General features: G+C 40.9%; 1 protein-coding gene across 5 annotated transcripts in view; it reads right to left on the bottom strand.

The window, feature by feature from the left end:
- Window positions 1-15,454, bottom strand: part of LOC311150444 (zinc finger MYND domain-containing protein 11-like) — a 31,653-nt gene extending 16,199 nt beyond the window's left edge. For 2 of the 5 annotated variants that reach the window (XM_084187933.1, XM_084187935.1), the window contains exons 1-4: window positions 15,305-15,392; window positions 11,026-11,161; window positions 5,909-6,068; window positions 1,800-1,823 (exon numbers count right to left, since the gene is read on the bottom strand). In XM_084187933.1, coding sequence (XP_084044059.1) covers window positions 1,800-1,823; window positions 5,909-6,068; window positions 11,026-11,156 — 315 coding nt within the window. In that variant the 5' untranslated portion in view covers window positions 11,157-11,161; window positions 15,305-15,392. Of the gene's footprint in view, window positions 1-1,799; window positions 1,824-5,908; window positions 6,069-11,025; window positions 11,162-15,304 lie in introns of all 5 variants that reach the window. The other 3 variants (XM_084187931.1, XM_084187934.1, XM_084187932.1) reach the window with 3 other exon arrangements.
- Window positions 15,455-18,831: the final 3,377 nt, after the last annotated feature.

Here is an 18,831-nt window from a genome sequence, read left to right as displayed (position 1 = left end):
TCAAATACCGTTATAGAAGGTCAAGTAAAAATCCAAACCAGTCTGTGTGTCAATACCGGTATATAGTAAAATACGGTATACCGCCCAGCCCTAGTGTGTAGGGTGCTGTCCATGGTGCTGATACAGTGCAGTGGAGATACAGATTTCGCACCAATCTGTCATTTCAAAAGCACTCAATGGTCTCGGCATTTTAACTTTTATGTGTATCATGATATAGCGTGATATACATGATATAGCGTGATTTAAGCAGAATGTAATATTCCAATACAAGAACCCAAATGATGCTCCTGGGTATAGCTACATATCGGTATGTTTCATCATAGAAATAGATACATTCTATTTCTATGGTTTTCTTGGTTGCGTATTGCTTTCCGTGGTTGTAAATGGAACTGTACATATTGGAAACGTGTTTATGGTAGGCTGGCATTGCTTAACTAATTACGTTGGTTGAATTTGACACACAGAAGTGTATTGTGCCATATCACAATGTGTTGCTGAACTCATGAATTCCATGTTCGAAGCGGGTCTATAGGCCTATTTATTAGCATGATTTTTTAAAGACAGCTGTGTGTACCGCTTCATTAACATAGGCTGTTTGTAATAGGTGAATTACCCCATCTATCCTTTCATTCAAAAAATGGTGCCCCCCTTGCCGATTTAAAATGCCCCCTTAGTCACTTTATCCAGCCACCGGGCCTGCGCGTCCTCAACATGACACTAACCATAACCCCCACACACATGACAGTTGGATTGATTCCAGGCGCCTGAGGGGATGGAACTTCATAATGTACTGTAATTGCTTCGCCATGCTTCCCATGATACACACTAAATCAGAGACCCTGACCTATGAAATCAGTCAGGCATATATAAGACTGCGTCCCAAATGGCATCCTATTCCCTATATAGTGCTCTACTATTTGGGACGCAGACATAGTATAGACAACTAGATGACGTCACACACCACCACACCCCCTGTTCATCAAACCAAACACATGCCGGAAACACAGAGATCATAACAGTAACACACAGAGGAATGAAGCTACACATCCTCCCCAAGGAGTTACTACTACTACCACCATCAGCAAAACTACATCTACTACTCACACTCATCATATATGCTTGCTACAAACCTGCGGCTATGTTGGCATTGCTTGTCATGTCACTTAAAAGACATTACATTGAAATGTACTACTATGATTCTGAAACTTTTAAGAGATTCTCTCTGGAGATTTATTTGAAGTACTGTATGTGTCAAACAAAGCCATGGAGAATATACAGCCTTCACTGTATTTAACCCTGGCAATGTTTATTAGATTTTTTCCATATAGCTATTTTTAAAGCAACGTTACATGTGTAGATAAGTAGCGAGCAAATATTTAAAGGAAGTCACTTTGATCGATTCCACAAGAAATTGGGCCACCGAGAGACAGCGCTACAATGGGCTTTCTGGAAGCTTTTACCATGGAATATCAGCATCTTCTCATGTTAAAACTACTGGGTGTGACATAAATTGTCTTACCATTACAAATGAAAATATTTTTTTTTATATATTTTTTTTTTACAGTTAATATAATTCAATTAGTCTATTGTTTTCATATGACATCTTAATCCAAACTGATGCCGCTGCTGTTCGTCAGATTTTCTATTATAGAGTATGCTCTGTAAAGATTCCATAAAATCCAAGATTGCGCTGCAAGTGGCCAAAGTGATTTGTTTGCGAGATGATGTTAGTAAAATAAATTATAGAGATAAAAGCAGAACAAATCAAACCAAAATAAAAAACAACGATGCACCCTTACCTTGTTTCCTTCGGCATTGGGCTCCTGTGTGATTGCAAGTGATCCAGAAAGCAATGTTTAAAGTCCTGCTGCTACAGTCAATTGAGCTATCTTTGGCTGTTTAGACAGGCAGCCCAATTCTGATCTTTTTTTCATTCATTGGTCTTTTCACCTGATGTGAAAAGATCTGATGTGAATGGTCAAAAGATAAATGAGTGGAAAAAATATCATAATTGGGCTGCCTGTCTAAACGCAGCCTAAGAGCAGAGCTAGTGTTGACTGTACTGTGTGGGTTCAGTGTGTTTGGTGTATAGCAGAGCTACAGTACTAAAGGAATGTGTGCATGGTCATACCTATGACTAATGAGTCAGCTTCACATAAACGTTTGAAAAATATCAGCATGACTTGAATCACCAGGTCATTATAATCAATGCTGATAGTTCATAGCACCTCTGAATGACTGATATATAACTAACATGCTGACTACACAGGCCACGCGCGTGCGTCTTCATGCACCATCGTGCGCATGTTGATTTTTGTTGCGCATGTTGATCATGACACGCAGGTTAAAATATCAAAACCAACTGTGAACCAACAATATCAATTTGGGGGCATGTCAAAACACACATGAAAAAATTCATGGTCATTAAGCTAGCTTGCTATTGCTAGCTAATTTGTCCTGGGAGATGAATATTGGATTTTATTTGAAATGTATGTACACTACCAGTCAAAAGTTTGGACACACCTACTCATTCAAGGGTTTTTCTTTATTTTTAAAATGTTCTACATTGTAGAATAATAGTGAAGACATCAAAACTATGAAATAACACATATGGAATCATGTAGTAACCAAAGAAAAAGGGTTAAACAAATCAAAATATATTTTATATTTGAGATTCTTCAAATAGCCACCCTTTGCCTTGATGACAGCTTTGCACACTCTTGGCATTCTCTCAACCAGTTTCATGAGGTAGTCACCTGGAATGCATTTAAATTAACAGGTGTGCCTTGTTAAAAGTTGTGGAATTTCTTTCCTTCTTAATGTGTTTGAGCCAATCAATTGTGTTGTGACAAGGTAGGGGGGGTATACAGAAGATAGCCCTATTTGGTAAAAGACCAAGTCCATATTATGTCAAGAACAGCTCAAATAAGCAAAGAGAAACGACAGTCCATCATTACTTTAAGACATGAAGGTCAGTCAATTCAGAACATTTCAAGAACTTTGAAAGTTTCTTCAAGTACAGTCGCAAAAACCATCAAGCGCTATGATGAAACTGGCTCTCATGAGGACCGCCACACGACTGAAAGACCCAGAGTTACCTCTGCTGCAGAGGATAAGTTCATTAGAGTTACCAGCCTCAGAAATTGCAGCACAAATACAGTGAGGGAAAAAAGTATTTGATCCCCTGCTGATTTTGTATGTTTGCCCACTGACAAAGAAATGATCAGCCTATAATTTTAATGGTAGGTTTATTTGAACAGTGAGAGACTGAATAACAACAACGAAATCCAGAAAAACGCATGTCAAAAATGTTATGAATTGATTTGCATTTTAATGAGGGAAATAAGTATTTGACCCCTCTGCAAAACATGACTTAGTACTTGGTGGCAAAACCCTTGTTGGCAATCACAGAGGTCAGACGTTTCTTATAGTTGGCCACCAGGTTTGCACACATCTCTGGAGGGATTTTATCCCACTCCTCTTTGCAGATCTTCTCCAAGTCATTAAGGTTTCGAGCCTGACGTTTGGCAACTCGAACCTTCAGCTCCCTCCACAGGTCATAGGCAGCATTCCACCTCCTCCAAACACGGCGAGTTGAGTTGATGCCAAAGAGCTCCATTTTGGCCTCATCTGACCACAACACTTTCACCCAGTTCTCCTCTGAATTATTCAGATGTTCATTGGCAAATTTCAGACGGGCATGTATATGTGCTTTCTTGAGCAGGGGGACCTTGCATTCGCTGCAGGATTTCAGTCCTTCACGGCGTAGTGTCTTACCAATTGTTTTCTTGGTGACTATGGTCCCAGCTGCCTTGAGATCATTGACAAGATCCTCCCGTGTAGTTCTGGGCTGATTCCTCACCGTTCTCATGATCATTGCAACTCCACGAGGTGAGATCTTGCATGGAGCCCCAGGCCGAGGGAGATTGACAGTGCTTTTGTGTTTCTTCCATTTGTGAATAATCGCACCAACTGTTGTCACCTTCTCACCAAGCTGCTTGGCGATGGTCTTGTAGCCCATTCCAGCCTTGTGTAGGTCTACAATCTTGTCCCTGACATCCTTGGAGAGCTCTTTGGTCTTGGACATGGTGGAGAGTTTGGAATCTGATTGATTGATTGCTTCTGTGGACAGGTGTCTTTTATACAGGTAACAAGCTGAGATTAGGAGCACTCCCTTTAAGAGTGTGCTCCTAATCTCAACTCGTTACCTATATAAAAGACACCTGGGAGCCAGAAATCTTTCTGATTGAGAGGGGGTCAAATACTTATTTCCCTCATTAAAATGCAAATCAATTTATAACATTTTTGACATGCGTTTTTCTGGATTTTTTTGTTGTTATTCTGTCTCTCACTGTTCAAATAAACCTACCATTAAAATTATAGACTGATCATTTCTTTGTCAGTGGGCAAACGTACAAAATCAGCAGGGGATCAAATACTTGTTTTTCCTCACTGTAAAGTCACAGACACATCTCAACATCAACTGTTCAGAGGGCACTGTGTGATCCAGGCCTTCATGGTCGAATTGCTGCAAAGAAACCACTACTAAAGGACACCAATAAGAAGAACAGACCTGCTTGGGCCAAGAAACACGAGCAATGGACATTAGACCGGTGTAAATTGGAGATTTTTGGTTCCAACCGCCGTGTCTTTGTGAGATGCGGTGTGGGTGAACGGATTATCTCTGCATGTGAATTTCCCACCGTAAAGCATGGAGGAGGAGGTGTTATGGTGTGGGGGTGCTTTGCTGGTGACACTGTCTGTGATTTATTTAGAATTCAAGGCACACTTAACCAGCATGGCTACCACAGCATTCTGCAGCGATACGCCATCCCATCTGGTTTGGGCTTAGTGGGACTATCATTTGTTTTTCAACAGGACAATGACCCATAACACACCTCCAGGCTGTGTAAGGGCTACTTTACCAAGAAGGAAAGTGATGGAGTGCTGCATCAGATGACATGGCCTCCACAATCCCCGACCTCAACCCAATTCAGATGTTTAGGATGAGTCGGACGGCAGAGTGAAGGAAAAGCAGCCAACAAGTGCTCAGCATATGTGGGAACTCCTTCAAGACAGTTGGAAAAGCATTCCAGGTGAAGCTGGTTGAGAGAATGCCAAGAGTGTGCAAAGCTGTCATCAAGGCAAAGGGTGGCTATTTGAAGAATCTCAAATAAAATATATATTTTGATTTGTTTAACACTTTTTAGGTTAATACATGATTCCATATGTGTTATTTCATAGTTTTGATATCTTCACTATTATTCTACTATGTAGAAAATAGTAAAAATAAAGAAAAAGCCTTGAATGAGTAATGTGTCCAAACTTTTGACTGGTACTGTATATGGTCCTTTTTTTTGCTGGATCTTTGTAGAATTTTGACCCGGAGTCATACAAAATCGTGTGTTTCTCTACTCAGACGATTAATCCACAGATAAAAAGGGAAAACTAGTTTGTTTTTAGTTAGTGATCTTTAATTAATCTCTCCTCATTTGTCTTTCAAGCATCCACGTGGGTTTGTATCTTTCTGATATCCAATAAGGAGGGGACTTGCAGCGTGTGGAGCGTCTCAAATAGAATTAAGTTATATTTTAGCGCTTAGCTACGCAGACGCTCGTTCACACGAGCGGTGTGGGTGAAATGATTGAATAACATGTATGTGTACATTTATTTTGCAACGCTTGCGCACGCAACGTGGCCGGTGAGGTTTGCATGTAAGTTGTCTAGCATAGCAGATATACACACAAGACACTAAATACAAATGACAAACATTTAATAAAGGCAGAATTCCTTGAAGTAAGTAAGAAACTAAGTATGTTTCTTCTGAACCATAGCGGTGTTGATCAGGGAGTGCACCCTTGTCCTATGGGGTTTGGGTTATCACTACAGGGTAAAACCCCTCTCTTACCTGCTCGTCTCCAGGCAGCCAGTAGCCCTCCTGTTCGATGCCGGCCTTGGAGCCCTTACAGCCCACAGTGAGAGTCTCCACCACCAGGCCATCCTTCACTGCCAGACTCAGCTGCCTGGCCGTCTCCTTGGGGTGCATGCCAAACACACGGCTCAGGTACCTGCACAGACACAGCACACCAACATCACTGCCTCTGCCTGCGTTCTCTAACTCAACTCAACCAAGGGGAAACGCATACACCTCCAACCAAATGTGCAATTCACAAGGGAAATGAGCGAGAATAGAACAGAAGCAGCTCTAGACAAGAGTGCCACTGCATTGCCAAGGAAGGCATCGCTTTGCCAATTACAAATCTTGACATAGGGCCTGGCTTATCCTCCAGAGAAATATTGCTACCTGCACTGGAAACTCATCATCACAGTGAAGTCCAGTACATGCTCAAATAACATAGAATAGTTAGACCTATACTACCACTAATGACTGTGCCTTTTTATCAGACAACTATTCATGTTCTGCACAGACAGATGGAACCTTTTCACATCTAGGTCCTAATGTAAAGAGATAACACAATTTCCTCTCTCATTCCTTTATGCCTTTGTTCTCATATTAAACTGTATTTTCATGGACTCTCAATGTCACCACCTCTTACATTCAAACACAAAATGTCTAGTTTTAAGACATTAAGACAGTTCAGCAGTGCCTGCCACTGAATTTCATCGCTTTATCTCCATGACAACAGCCACTCTGTGGCATTCATTCGGTGAGTGGCCAACTCCCAGGGCTCTCTGTCTGCCTGATGATTTCATTTAGCCATATTCCTATTAAATTAACAGAAAATAATGACTGATCAGCCATGGATTTCGCCATGAATTAATTTAGACTAGACTGTAAGAATATCACATAACGATCATGTATAATAAAAAAACTATATGATAGGACCTAACTCTTAGGGTCTAAATCTAATTATATATTCATCAGGTCTGATTCTACAATATAGGTTGGTTGAATTCATTTATTGTCTCAGGGCTCAACATTCAGAGCTGCCCATTGGCCCGGCAACATCTGCCGAGCTCACCGGGCCAGTTAATCTAGCTTTCATATGACCCGCTAAGGCCATTACATTTTCAAACTCCAAAACAGAACATTTATATTTAATCCTTCACAATCTTCGCAACGTCTGACACTTCACACTTGTTATCAACCAGCATTCGGTTTCCAAGCGGAGGCAAGAATGTCAAAGCCTTTTCCCTCAGTCTTAAGTGAACCCCACCTCAGTACGGCCTGGATACTCGAGTCAGACCCGCAGAGTTGAACTTCGGCACACGCATTCCACAATCACAGAATAAAAGTCTTCCACCTGCTTTTCAGTCTTTTTTCATATGAGACATCCTACACAGCGATGTCATTATTAGAAATTAAAGGTTTACGTACACCTAGGCATATACTATGTAGCTGCTTGCTTGTCAAGACATGAACATTATTTACACAAATCACTTGTTGGTGATTTCATCACTTTTGTAACCTAATAATGCTATTCTGTAGTCTATATAATTGTTTTAAAAAACTGATAAATTCCCGAAGCATTTAATGAGCTACAGTGGGGGAAAAAAGTATTTGATCCCCTGCTGATTTTGTATGTTTGCCCACTGACAAAGAAATGATCAGTCTATAATTTTAATGGTAGGTTTATTTGAACAGTGAGAGACAGAATAACAACAACAAAATCCAGAAAAACGCATGTCAAAAATGTTATGAATTGATTTGCATTTTAATGAGGGAAATAAGTATTTGACCCCTCTGCAAAACATGACTTAGTACTTGGTGGCAAAACCCTTGTTGGCAATCACAGAGGTCAGACATTTCTTGTAGTTGGCCACCAGGTTTGCACACATCTCAGGAGGGATTTTGTCCCACTCCTCTTTGCAGATCTTCTCCAAGTCATTAAGGTTTCGAGGCTGACGTTTGGCAACTCGAACCTTCAGCTCCCTCCACAGATTTTCTATGGGATTAAGGCCTGGAGACTGGCTAGGCCACTCCAGGACCTTAATGTGCTTCTTCTTGAGCCACTCCTTTGTTGCCTTGGCCGTGTGTTTTGGGTCATTGTCATGCTGGAATACCCATCCACAACCCATTTTCAATGCCCTGGCTGAGGGAAGGAGGTTCTCACCCAAGATTTGACGGTACATGGCCCCGTCCATCGTCCCTTTGATGCGGTGAAGTTGTCCTGTCCCCTTAGCAGAAAAACATCCCCAAAGCATAATGTTTCCACCTCCATGTTTGACGGTGGGGATGGTGTTCTTGGGGTCATAGGCAGCATTCCTCCACCTCCAAACATGGCGAGTTGAGTTGATGCCAAAGAGCTCGATTTTGGTCTCATCTGACCACAACACTTTCCCCCAGTTCTCCTCTGAATCATTCAGATGTTCAATGGCAAACTTCAGACGGGCCTGTATATGTGCTTTCTTGAGCTGGGGGACCTTGCGGGCGCTGCAGGATTTCAGTCCTTCACGGCGTAGTGTGTTACCAATTGTTTTCTTGGTGACTATGGTCCCAGCTGCCTTGAGATCATTGACAAGATCCTCCTGTGTAGTTCTGGGCTGATTCCTCACCGTTCTCATGATCATTGCAACTCCACGAGGTGAGATCTTGCATGGAGCCCCAGGCTGAGGCAGATTGACAGTTATTTTGTGTTTCTTCCATTTGCGAATAATCACACCAATTGTTGTCACCTTCTCACCAAGCTGCTTGGCGATGGTCTTGTAGCCCATTCCAGCCTTGTGTAGGTCTACAATCTTGTCCCTGACATCCTTGGAGAGCTCTTTGGTCTTGGCCATGGTGGAGAGTTTGGAATCTGATTGATTGATTGCTTCTGTGGACAGGTGTCTTTTATACAGGTAACAAGCTGAGATTAGGAGCACTCCCTTTTAAGAGTGTGCTCCTAATCTCAGCTCGTTACCTGTATAAAAGACACCTGGGAGCCAGAAATCTTTCTGATTGAGAGGGGGTCAAATACTTATTTCCCTCATTAAAATGCAAATCAATTCATAACATTTTTGACGTTTTTCTGGATTTTTTTGTTGTTATTCTGTCTCTCACTGTTCAAATAAACCTACCATTAAAATTATAGACTGATCATTTCTTTGTCAGTGGGCAAATGTACAAAATCAGCAGGGGATCAAATACTTTTTTCCCTCACTGTATGTTGTTTATTTATAAGTGGAATATCAACTGTCGGGTGGCAAGAGCCCGCAACTCCTCATGTGTTCTAATAAGCCCAGTCACTGAGCAACATTCCTAAATGCAATCTTGGAAAAAACAACAGTTTTGATGGCAAATATTGAAAAGAGCGGGATCCCAGCTTTCCAGTGCTGTTTGATTTATTTCTCAACTCTAATTTTTGCGCAATTGGCAGTGTTTTACGTGACAGTAAACAAAGTAACCACGGGAAGTGTGTCTCGGCCATTCGAGTGCATAGACGGTAGGCCTATATTCACTGTAAAACTCACACAATTGCTCTGTATTTATAAACACTGTAAAAACCACATGATTTTATTAAGCTAGTGACAGTGGGAGTTTTTTAGGACATTAAACAAGCAACAAGATCATATTTAGAGTATGTTATCTACAGTGCCACTCTACTATAAAGGCCTTATTGGTGGAGTGCTGCTGAGATGGTTGTCCTTCTGGAAGGTTCTCCCATCTCCACAGAGGAACTGGAGCTCTGTCAGAGTGACCATCGGATTCTTGGTCACCTCTCTGACCAAGGCCCTTCTCCCCGATTGCTCAGTTTGGCCGGGCAGCCAGCTCTAGGAAGAGTCTTGGTGGTTCCAAACTTAAGAATGATGGAGACCACTGTGTTCTTGGGGACCGTCAATGCTGCAGAAATGTTTTGGTACCCTTCCCCAGATCTGTGCCTCAACACAATCCTGTCTCGGAGCTCTACGGACAATTCCTTCGACCACATGGCTTGGTTTTTGCTCTGACATGCACTGTCAACTGTGGGACCTTATATAGACAGGTGTGTGCCATTCCAAATCATGTCCAATCAATAGAATTTACCACAGGTGGACTGTAGAAACATCTCAAGGATGATCAATGTAAACAGGATGCACCTGAGCTCAATTTCGAGTCTCATAGCAAAGGGTCTGAATACTTACGTAAATAAGGTATCTTTTTTTTATTTATATACATTTGCAAAAAATAATAATACTGTTTTCGCTTTGTCATTATGGGGTATTGTGTGTAGATTGATGAGGAAACATTTTTTTTCCATAAATTTTAGAATAAGGCTGTAACGTAACAAAATGTGGAAAAGGGGAAGAGGTCTGAATACTTTCCGACTGCACTGTAGCTAATGATTAGCCCATTGGGGTAAACAATGCAGATTAGCAACCCAATGCTTCAGCCATGTAGCCACGATACTGCATCAGGCTACAGGTGATAATGCTTATTGCTAAAATAGTACACCTGCCTGCAATATGGACCATGTACTGGCCCTAAATATATGACTTTTCATCAATATGTTATTGGGCTAATTTCTGGTGGGGAATATTACATTTGAAACGGTTTCATTTGTTAAGGCTATATGTCATCATTGAGAGGGGGGATGGTTTTAATTTTGTTTTCCAAACAATCAGTTTAAATATCAGATTTTATGGTTGGCTATAGACTATAAGGTGCTTGCCCAGACTGTAAATGAAACATGAAATCACCCATGATTGAAATTTTGCGTGCATAACTTGCTTTCCTGTGATTGGTGTGCCACTGGCAAATGTATCTGAATGTCAAGCCCTGTAGTCTAAACGTCAATAAGCAAAATAAATTCCATGTCAAGTATTGAACCATGAAACCATCCTCATTTCACCTATTGATCAAGCATGACCCTGAGAGCACGGTGGGTAAGACCAACCACCATCCACCAAACTCAATATGTATTGAAAGTGAATAGGCTATGCATGGAAGGTGTATCACAATTGTAAACAACTAGAGACACCTCGTCGTTTTGGCTTGAAAATGGCAAGGTGTCTCCACTAATGCTTAGGCCTACTCTTTGGCGTATGTGACGTCTCCACTTTCCAAGCGTATTGGAACAGAACTAGTATGACTGCAGCACTTACTTTGAGATCCTGTCCATGTTGGCAATTTGTTTCTGGTTGCGGATGACCTCAATGGCAGCCCACACGTACTGGACCACTTTAGGGTCTGCCTGCCTCTTCTTCACCACACGCGACATGATCTCTTTATTCATGACACCTGCAAGGAATGGGAGAGAAGAAAGGTTTCAAAACATTAGGCTACTTCTTTAAACACTGCAGAACCTGCCTGAAAAGTTCCACAATTTCAAATCAGGAAATTAACAGTGAAAGAGTTTTCCCTTTTTGTCTCATGGTTGAAACAAAGGCTCAGACAAGCCGGGCCCAACCAGTAGGCATACCCCCTCTCAGCTCAAGTGAAAAAATCCTCATCAAGGAGCACCATCAATACAGAGCAGGGGAAGACTACACTTTCAGCCTAGCCTGGTGGAACCATCCTGATTGCTACGTTCATCATTCTATTTCACATCAACAGAACGATGAACGCAGTGATCAGGATGATTCCATCAGGCTACCTCCAGCCATCTTCCTAGCTAAAACCGCCAGAATAAGGATTCATCCAGGATAAGAAACAACAAGAATCTGCAGGTTCCACAGCCCTTCAGGACAAGAATTGGTCAACCTAATCAAGACAACAAAAACTATGTCTATTCCCATTTCAGAAGGTCCTGACCTCAGAAATGTGCCTTGACTGGCCTAATAGATGTCCATTGTCAATGATGACACAACACAGCTCCAATGATCATGCAAGTGTCACAGGTGGCTTCCCATAGGCTTCCTAGGGCCTAGCCTAATTCTATTGGCCTTCCTTTATAATTTCCTTGAAAACTGCAATGTAACAGGAATCAACACTTAGGGACCTGTTGTAGAAATGGCCTACAGTGGGAGAAGAAAAGCATCATCCTGAAAAATAAACTTTTATTACAAAAGAAACAATGAAAGTTGTGCAACTTCCCGACACTGCCATAGAACAAATCAAATATGAGGAAATACAATATTACTCCAGAGAAAATAAAGGAACAATAGCAGTTTGCCTCCTTTAATCCCAATTTGGGAAATTGTTTTATCACAGCATGCATCATCAATAATGTAAGATTAAGACACATGAAGGCACCTGCACCTTAGTATCAGTAAAATAATAGTCTGATTCAAGTGCTGTTTTCTATCCTACTTTAGAGGAAAAACAAGCAAAAACAATAGGAAGACATAAAACAGTTAATCAATTACATTTGTTAAAAAGCTTCATGGCTGTGGGTAAAAATGACCGTCTAAACCTCTCTGTAGAACTTCTAGGCAGGATGAACCTGCTACTGAAGCTGGACTTGTGTTGCATTAGAGTGCTGTGGAGTGGGTGTATGTCATTGTCCATGATCATGTGTGTTTTTGCATGCAGTCTTTTTATGAACATGTCCTGCATTGATTCCAGGCTGCAGCCAATTGTAGCACTGGCTTTCTTGATGATTTTGTCAAGCTTGTTTAAGTTCTCTTTCCAGCACACAATGGCATAGCTCACTACACTTGCCAAAACACTGCTGTAGAACATGCGAAGCATTTTGTCACAGACATTAAAAGATCTAGCTAAACTTCCTTAAAAAGTACCATCTGGATTGTTTTTTTTTGTAAACACTGTGGGAGTTCTCGTTCCAGTTCAGTTTGTTGTCCACTATTACACCCAAGTACTTGTACGAGTCCCCAGTACCAATCTCTTCACCATTAATAAAAATGGAATTAAAAACATATTTATTTTTCCTAAAATCTACCACTAGCTCCTTGGTCTTCAGTACATTCAGGTGCAGGTAATTGGCCTCACACCATGTCACAAAGGACTCAGTTGTATCTCTGTGATGAGCATCACCTCCTCTCATGACACAGCTTACTATAGCAGTCAGAGAATTTCTCTGAAACTATGTTTTAAATCCAACTTTGTGGCTGTGGTAACTAGTGACAACCAGAAAACTGCTGTTACAACCTCACCATATGTCAATTTTAGTCCAGACTTCACAAACAGAATGCAAATCCATAAATAATTTTGTTCAACTCTAACATTTAAAGACCAAAGGACAAAATTACTAATCATTCACAAGAGTTTACTGAACACATACCTACACACATCCTGGGATTTTGCCAACTCATTGGGTCAGACACAGGAGGAAATAGCCTACATATCAGGTACTTCATATTTAGCTTCAATTGGTCATAGTCAGATTAAAAAACATGTGAAATTGAAATGTGAGCCAAATTTCACAGATTTAGGCCGCTCACATCCAGTGCTTACAATACCATGGCATCCTGTACGTGAAGCCTATTAAGTTTACACTGATATATAGAGCAACAAACACTTAGGCCATATACATTTTATTAAATGTTAACAGATTTCATTTTTTGAAAGGTGAGGCAAGCGAGCGAATATAAATAAAAAATTCAAGAGTAGAGCTTCTTGTTAAAAAAACTATAGCAACCTTAGTTCACCACCTAGCGACCTAATCAAGAGATTTTAGCCTCTTGGAGACACTAAAAGAGGCATGGTTCAGCTATAATCTGACAGGAAGTTGTGTATCTCTTTACAGGAAGCTTGAGGACATCATTTTTATTTTAATGGTGCATTGTTTCCACCTTTTATTTTTGACAAAAGTGAAGAGGGGCATCCGTTAAACATTTCATTAAATTTGTATGGCCTTAGCAAGACAGTAAAAATAACCTGAGGGTTGACAGACTGTAAATCATGTCTCTTCCAATGCCTGACATGCTGCCTGCTGAGCTGTGAGAAAGGGTGAAGGAGAGCTGGCACCTTACACAGGCAGGTAACAGCAACCGATCACAGCTGCTACCTGCACACACCTCTGTCTCAGGGGTACTCACACTACATGATTCCAATACAACAGAGGTGGAGGAACTACACTCCCCCATTCAATTAGGCAAGGTGTCCAGGAGCACAACACTCTGACAATCAAAAGCCAGAGCTTTTAATCATATGAGGTAAGTCTAGTTATTGGCATCAAGATGAACAAAGGTTCAAATAAAGTTGATCAAATGTATGCATCATGATTGTTGTCTTCCTCAAGGTCCAGCTGCTCCTCTGTTTCCACTCTTCCAACACAATCAGTGCTCAACAGAGGAGGGTGGCTATGGCAGACAGAAATCCTGAAGGAGAAGGCCTATGGCTGTGCTAAAGCTGTAGGGATAGCTAAAACTATGTCAAGAAATACTATTTTGAAAATATAAAAACAGGATAGGCTACTTGGACCACTCATCTCATTCGCTGGACCTGAATAGGCATATGGGTTCGGCTAACCATGTCAGGCAACTTTTCACACCATCATGACACATTCCATGATGAACGGCACATGTGCATAAAACAGTTTTGTGTGTAAGATATGCCTGCTATGTGTGGTACCAAGCTAATTAGTTAGCTACATTCATTGCAATCACTTATTTCATTGACTATTATTACAGATCAATGAACATTTAACTAACTGGGACAAAACTAATCATTTTTACATTCAAAAGGCATAATGTTGGCAATCAGGCAAATGTTTTGTTCCCCAACTGACGCGTTGGCCAGCTAATTGGATACATTAATGAGCCTTCTCGTGGCTGTGTTTTAATTTTGTCTGGCCAATTATTTGCATATGGTTAGTGGGGGGAGCAGGTAAATGTGCCTTCTTCCCTAGACCATCCAATTTGTCTTATTTCCGGATTAAGTAGTCAACACAGTCCGTGGATATTTCAACAAAAGCAGCCAAGGCCACAATAGCAAGCTGGGCGCTCCCAGTCAGTTAGCTGGCTACTGTCAACTTAATATTAGGTAGCTAGTTAGTACTAACAGGAAGCTAACTCGCTAGCTAACATTTGGTTAGGGTAATCTCCAAAGCGTGGGCCAAAGACAGATTGTCAAAACGTTAGTTAGCTAGATACAATACTTCAATATGCATGTTGTTGTAAACTGCTAAAGCTATAAACCTAAAAATGGTTCGACAAAACCAAATTGTAAATTAAGCTAAGGTAACTAGCCAGCGTTAGCAGTTCTGTAGGAGCTAACTATCTAGCAAACGTTAGCTGTCAAACATTATTAATAGCCACGTAACTAGCTAATCAAATATAATATAGTTTTTTGACAGTAGCAAAGAAACTAGCTACCAAAACGTATACAGTAACGTTACGGGAAATGATTTTTTGAATCGAAGGCGCCATGTTGATAAAACAGGTCCAGCCATAAAATAGCTAATTCAGCTAACGTTAGCTAGCTAGCCGTAATGTTTTCATTGAAGTAATACATGTTTCATTAAATAAATGTCAAACTTACCTTCACTACAGTATTAATAATCTATGTGTCTGTATACATCCGTTAAGGATTCAATGTAAAATACCTTACATTTGTATTTCCGGGATAGTTTAGACTGTCTGAAATATGGTTTATGTCCAGCTGGCCACAGCACAGGATTTGGGAGGTAAACAGCGCCAACATAGCAGGACATATTTTTTTACACAGGAGAACTCTAGTGGTGGAATTATGATTAGACACGATTTTTACAGTCTATGCTTGACACACTTCTTCTGTCTTTGTTATTTTTGTGAGGCAACTTTTGAGAGTGCATGTATGTGACAAAAATATATATTGAACAGGCCTTTGCCCAAATGTTGTAAAAAAGCCCAGGTCATCTGATGCAGCACTCCATCACTCTCCGTTTTGGTCAAATAGCCCTTACACAGCCTGGAGGTGTGTTTTGGGTCATTGTCCTGTTGAAAAACAAATGATAGTCCCACTAAGCCCAAACCAGATGGGATGGCGTATCGCTGCAGAATGCTGTGGTAGCCATGCTGGTTAAGTGTGCCTTGAATTCTAAATAAATCACAGACAGTGTCACCAGCAAAGCACCCCCACACTTCCTCCTCCATGCTTTATGGTGGGAAATTCACATGCAGAGATCATTCGTTCACCCACACCGCGTCTCACAAAGACACAGTGGTTGGAACCAAAAATCTCAAATTTGGACTCCAGACCAAAGGACACATTTCCACCGGTCTAATGTCCATTGCTCGTGTTTCTTGGCCCAAGCAGGTCTCTTCTTATTATTTTTGTCCTTTAGTAGTGGTTTCTTTGCAGCAATTCGACCATGAAGGCCTGATTCAATGTAAATGTAATTCACACAGTCCCCTCTGAATAGTTGATGTTGAGATGTGTCTGTGTTGAACTCTGTGAAGCATGTATTTGGGCTGCAATTTCTGAGGCTGGTAACTCTAATGAACTTATCCTTTGCAGGAGAGGTAACTCTGGGTCTTCCATTCCTGTGGCGGTCCTCATGAGAGCCAGTTTCATCATAGCGCTTTATGGTTTTTGCGACTGCACTGGGCAAAAGTTCTTAATGTTTTGTATTGACTGACCTCGTTTCTCTTTGCTAATTTGAGCTGTTCTTGCCATATTATAGACAAGGTATTTTACCAAATAGGGCTATCTTCTGTATACCCCCTACCTTACCACAACACAACTGATTGGCTCAAACACATTAAGAAGGAAAGAAATTCCACAAATTAACTTTTAAGTAGGCACACCTGTTCATTGAAATGCATTCCAGGTGACTACCTCATGAAGCTGCTGGAGAGAATGCCAAGAGCGTGCAAAGCTGTCATCAAGGCAAAGGGTGGCTATTTAAAGAATCTCAAATATATTTTGATTTGTTTAACACTTTTTTGGTTACTACATGATTCCATGTGTGTTATTTCATAGTTTTGATGTCTTCACTATTATTCTGCAATGTAAAAATAAAGAAAAACCTTTGAATGAGTAGGTGTCCAAACTTTTGACTGGTAGTGTGTATATATGCAAACTCCCCTCAACATAGAATATCCTAAATTAGGCTACGGAGAGCTTGCACCTGCTGTCAGTGTCTGTATATGTGGGCGTTCCCTAATCAGTCCACAAAAAATCTGCTGTGGTGATGAACTAGGGTCAAGTGAGCCGACACTCGCAAAACGCAGTCAATCCATCGAGTCATCCGCTATTCAGGTTTCTCCTTAATTACTATGCGCGAATACACAACACTTACAGTATCGCGTGTTTCTGGTAGGGAAACTGAGTTGGATGCACTCTCATGCACAGAGACTATAGCTATACAAATAATTCCTAGAGAAGATAGCTACAAATCATTCCAAGCAAACAGTTTGAAGCACACTTATTCAATCTTCCATAATCAAAATGATACCATATATATGGTTATAACATCTACAGAAGAGACAGGAATGACAATGGAGGAGGTATTGCTGTTTATATTCAGAGTCATATTCCTGTAAAGTTTAGAGAGGAGTCAACCTACCAGGGTATTTACAAACAGAACAGAAACTAAATCATCCCCTTTTATTGACCACATCTTTAATAATGCTGCAGAAATCTGCTCTAAAGCAGTATCCACACCCATCGGATGTAGTGATCATAATATAATAGCCACATCTAGGAAAACCAAAGTTCCAAAGACTGGACCTAATATAGTGTACAAGCGGTCATACAAGAGTGTTTTGCAATGATTTCTATGTTGAAGATGTGACATTTTTTTGTTGGTCTGATGTATGTAATGATGAACATTTTGACCCTGCACTTGAAGCATTTATGAAATTGCTTCTTCCAGTTACTGACAGGCATGCGCCCATAATGAAACTGACAGTTAAAACTGCCAAATCCCCATGTATAGATGATGAATTGAAAAACTGTATGGATGAGAGGGATGAGGCTAAAGGAATGGCAAATAAGTCTGGCAACACAGCAGATTAGCAAGCATACAGTAAATTGAGAAATCACATAACTAAACTAAACAAAAAGAAGAAGAAACTATACTATGGAACAAAGATACATGATAGAAAGGATGATAGTAAAAAGCTCTGGAGTACCCTAAATGAAATTCTAAGCAGAAAAGCTAACTCAGCTCCATCCTTCATTGAGGCTGATGGCTCATTCATAACAAAACCCTTTGATATTGCCAACCACTTTAATACATTTTCGTTGACAAGATTAGCAAACTTAGGCAAGACATGCGAACAACAAATGCTGAGCCTTCATATTCATGCATAGCGGACCAAATAATGAAAGACAAGCACAGAAAAAGATATTGCTTCAGTATCTACAGTGAGGGAAAAAAGTATTTGATCCCCTGCTGATTTTGTACGTTTGCCCACTGACAAAGAAATGATCAGTCTATAATTTTAATGGTAGGTTTATTTGAACAGTGAGAGACAGAATAACAACAACAAAATCCAGAAAAACGCATGTCAAAAATGTTATAAATTGATTTGCATTTTAATGAGGGAAATAAGTATTTGACCCCTCTGCAAAACATGACTTAGTACTTGGTGGCAAAACCCTTGTTGGAAATCACAGAGGTCAGATGTTTCTTGTAGTTGGCCACCAGGTTTGCACACATCTCAGGAGGGATTTTGTCCCACTCCTCTTTGCAGATCTTCTCCAAGTCATTAAGGTTTCGAGCCTGACGTTTGGCAACTCGAACCTTCAGCTCCCTCCACAGATTTTCTATGGGATTAAGGTCTGGAGACTGGCTGGGCCACTCCAGGACCTTAATGTGCTTCTTCTTGAGCCACTCCTTTGTTGCCTTGGCCGTGTGTTTTGGGTCATTGTCACGCTGGAATACCCATCCACAACCCATTTTCAATGCCCTGGCTGAGGGAAGGAGGTTCTCACCCAAGATTTGACGGTACATGACCCCGTCCATCATCCCTTTGATGCGGTGAAGTTGTCCTGTCCCCTTAGCAGAAAAACACCCCCAAAGCATAATGTTTCCACCTCCATGTTTGACGGTGGGGATGGTGTTCTTGGGGTCATAGGCA

Source organism: Coregonus lavaretus, assembly GCF_964263955.1.
Source record: "Coregonus lavaretus genome assembly, chromosome: 23".
Taxonomy (NCBI): Eukaryota; Metazoa; Chordata; class Actinopteri; order Salmoniformes; family Salmonidae; genus Coregonus; species Coregonus lavaretus.
Note: the sequence above shows the minus strand (reverse complement) of the source record. Positions and strands in the feature narration are given on the sequence as shown.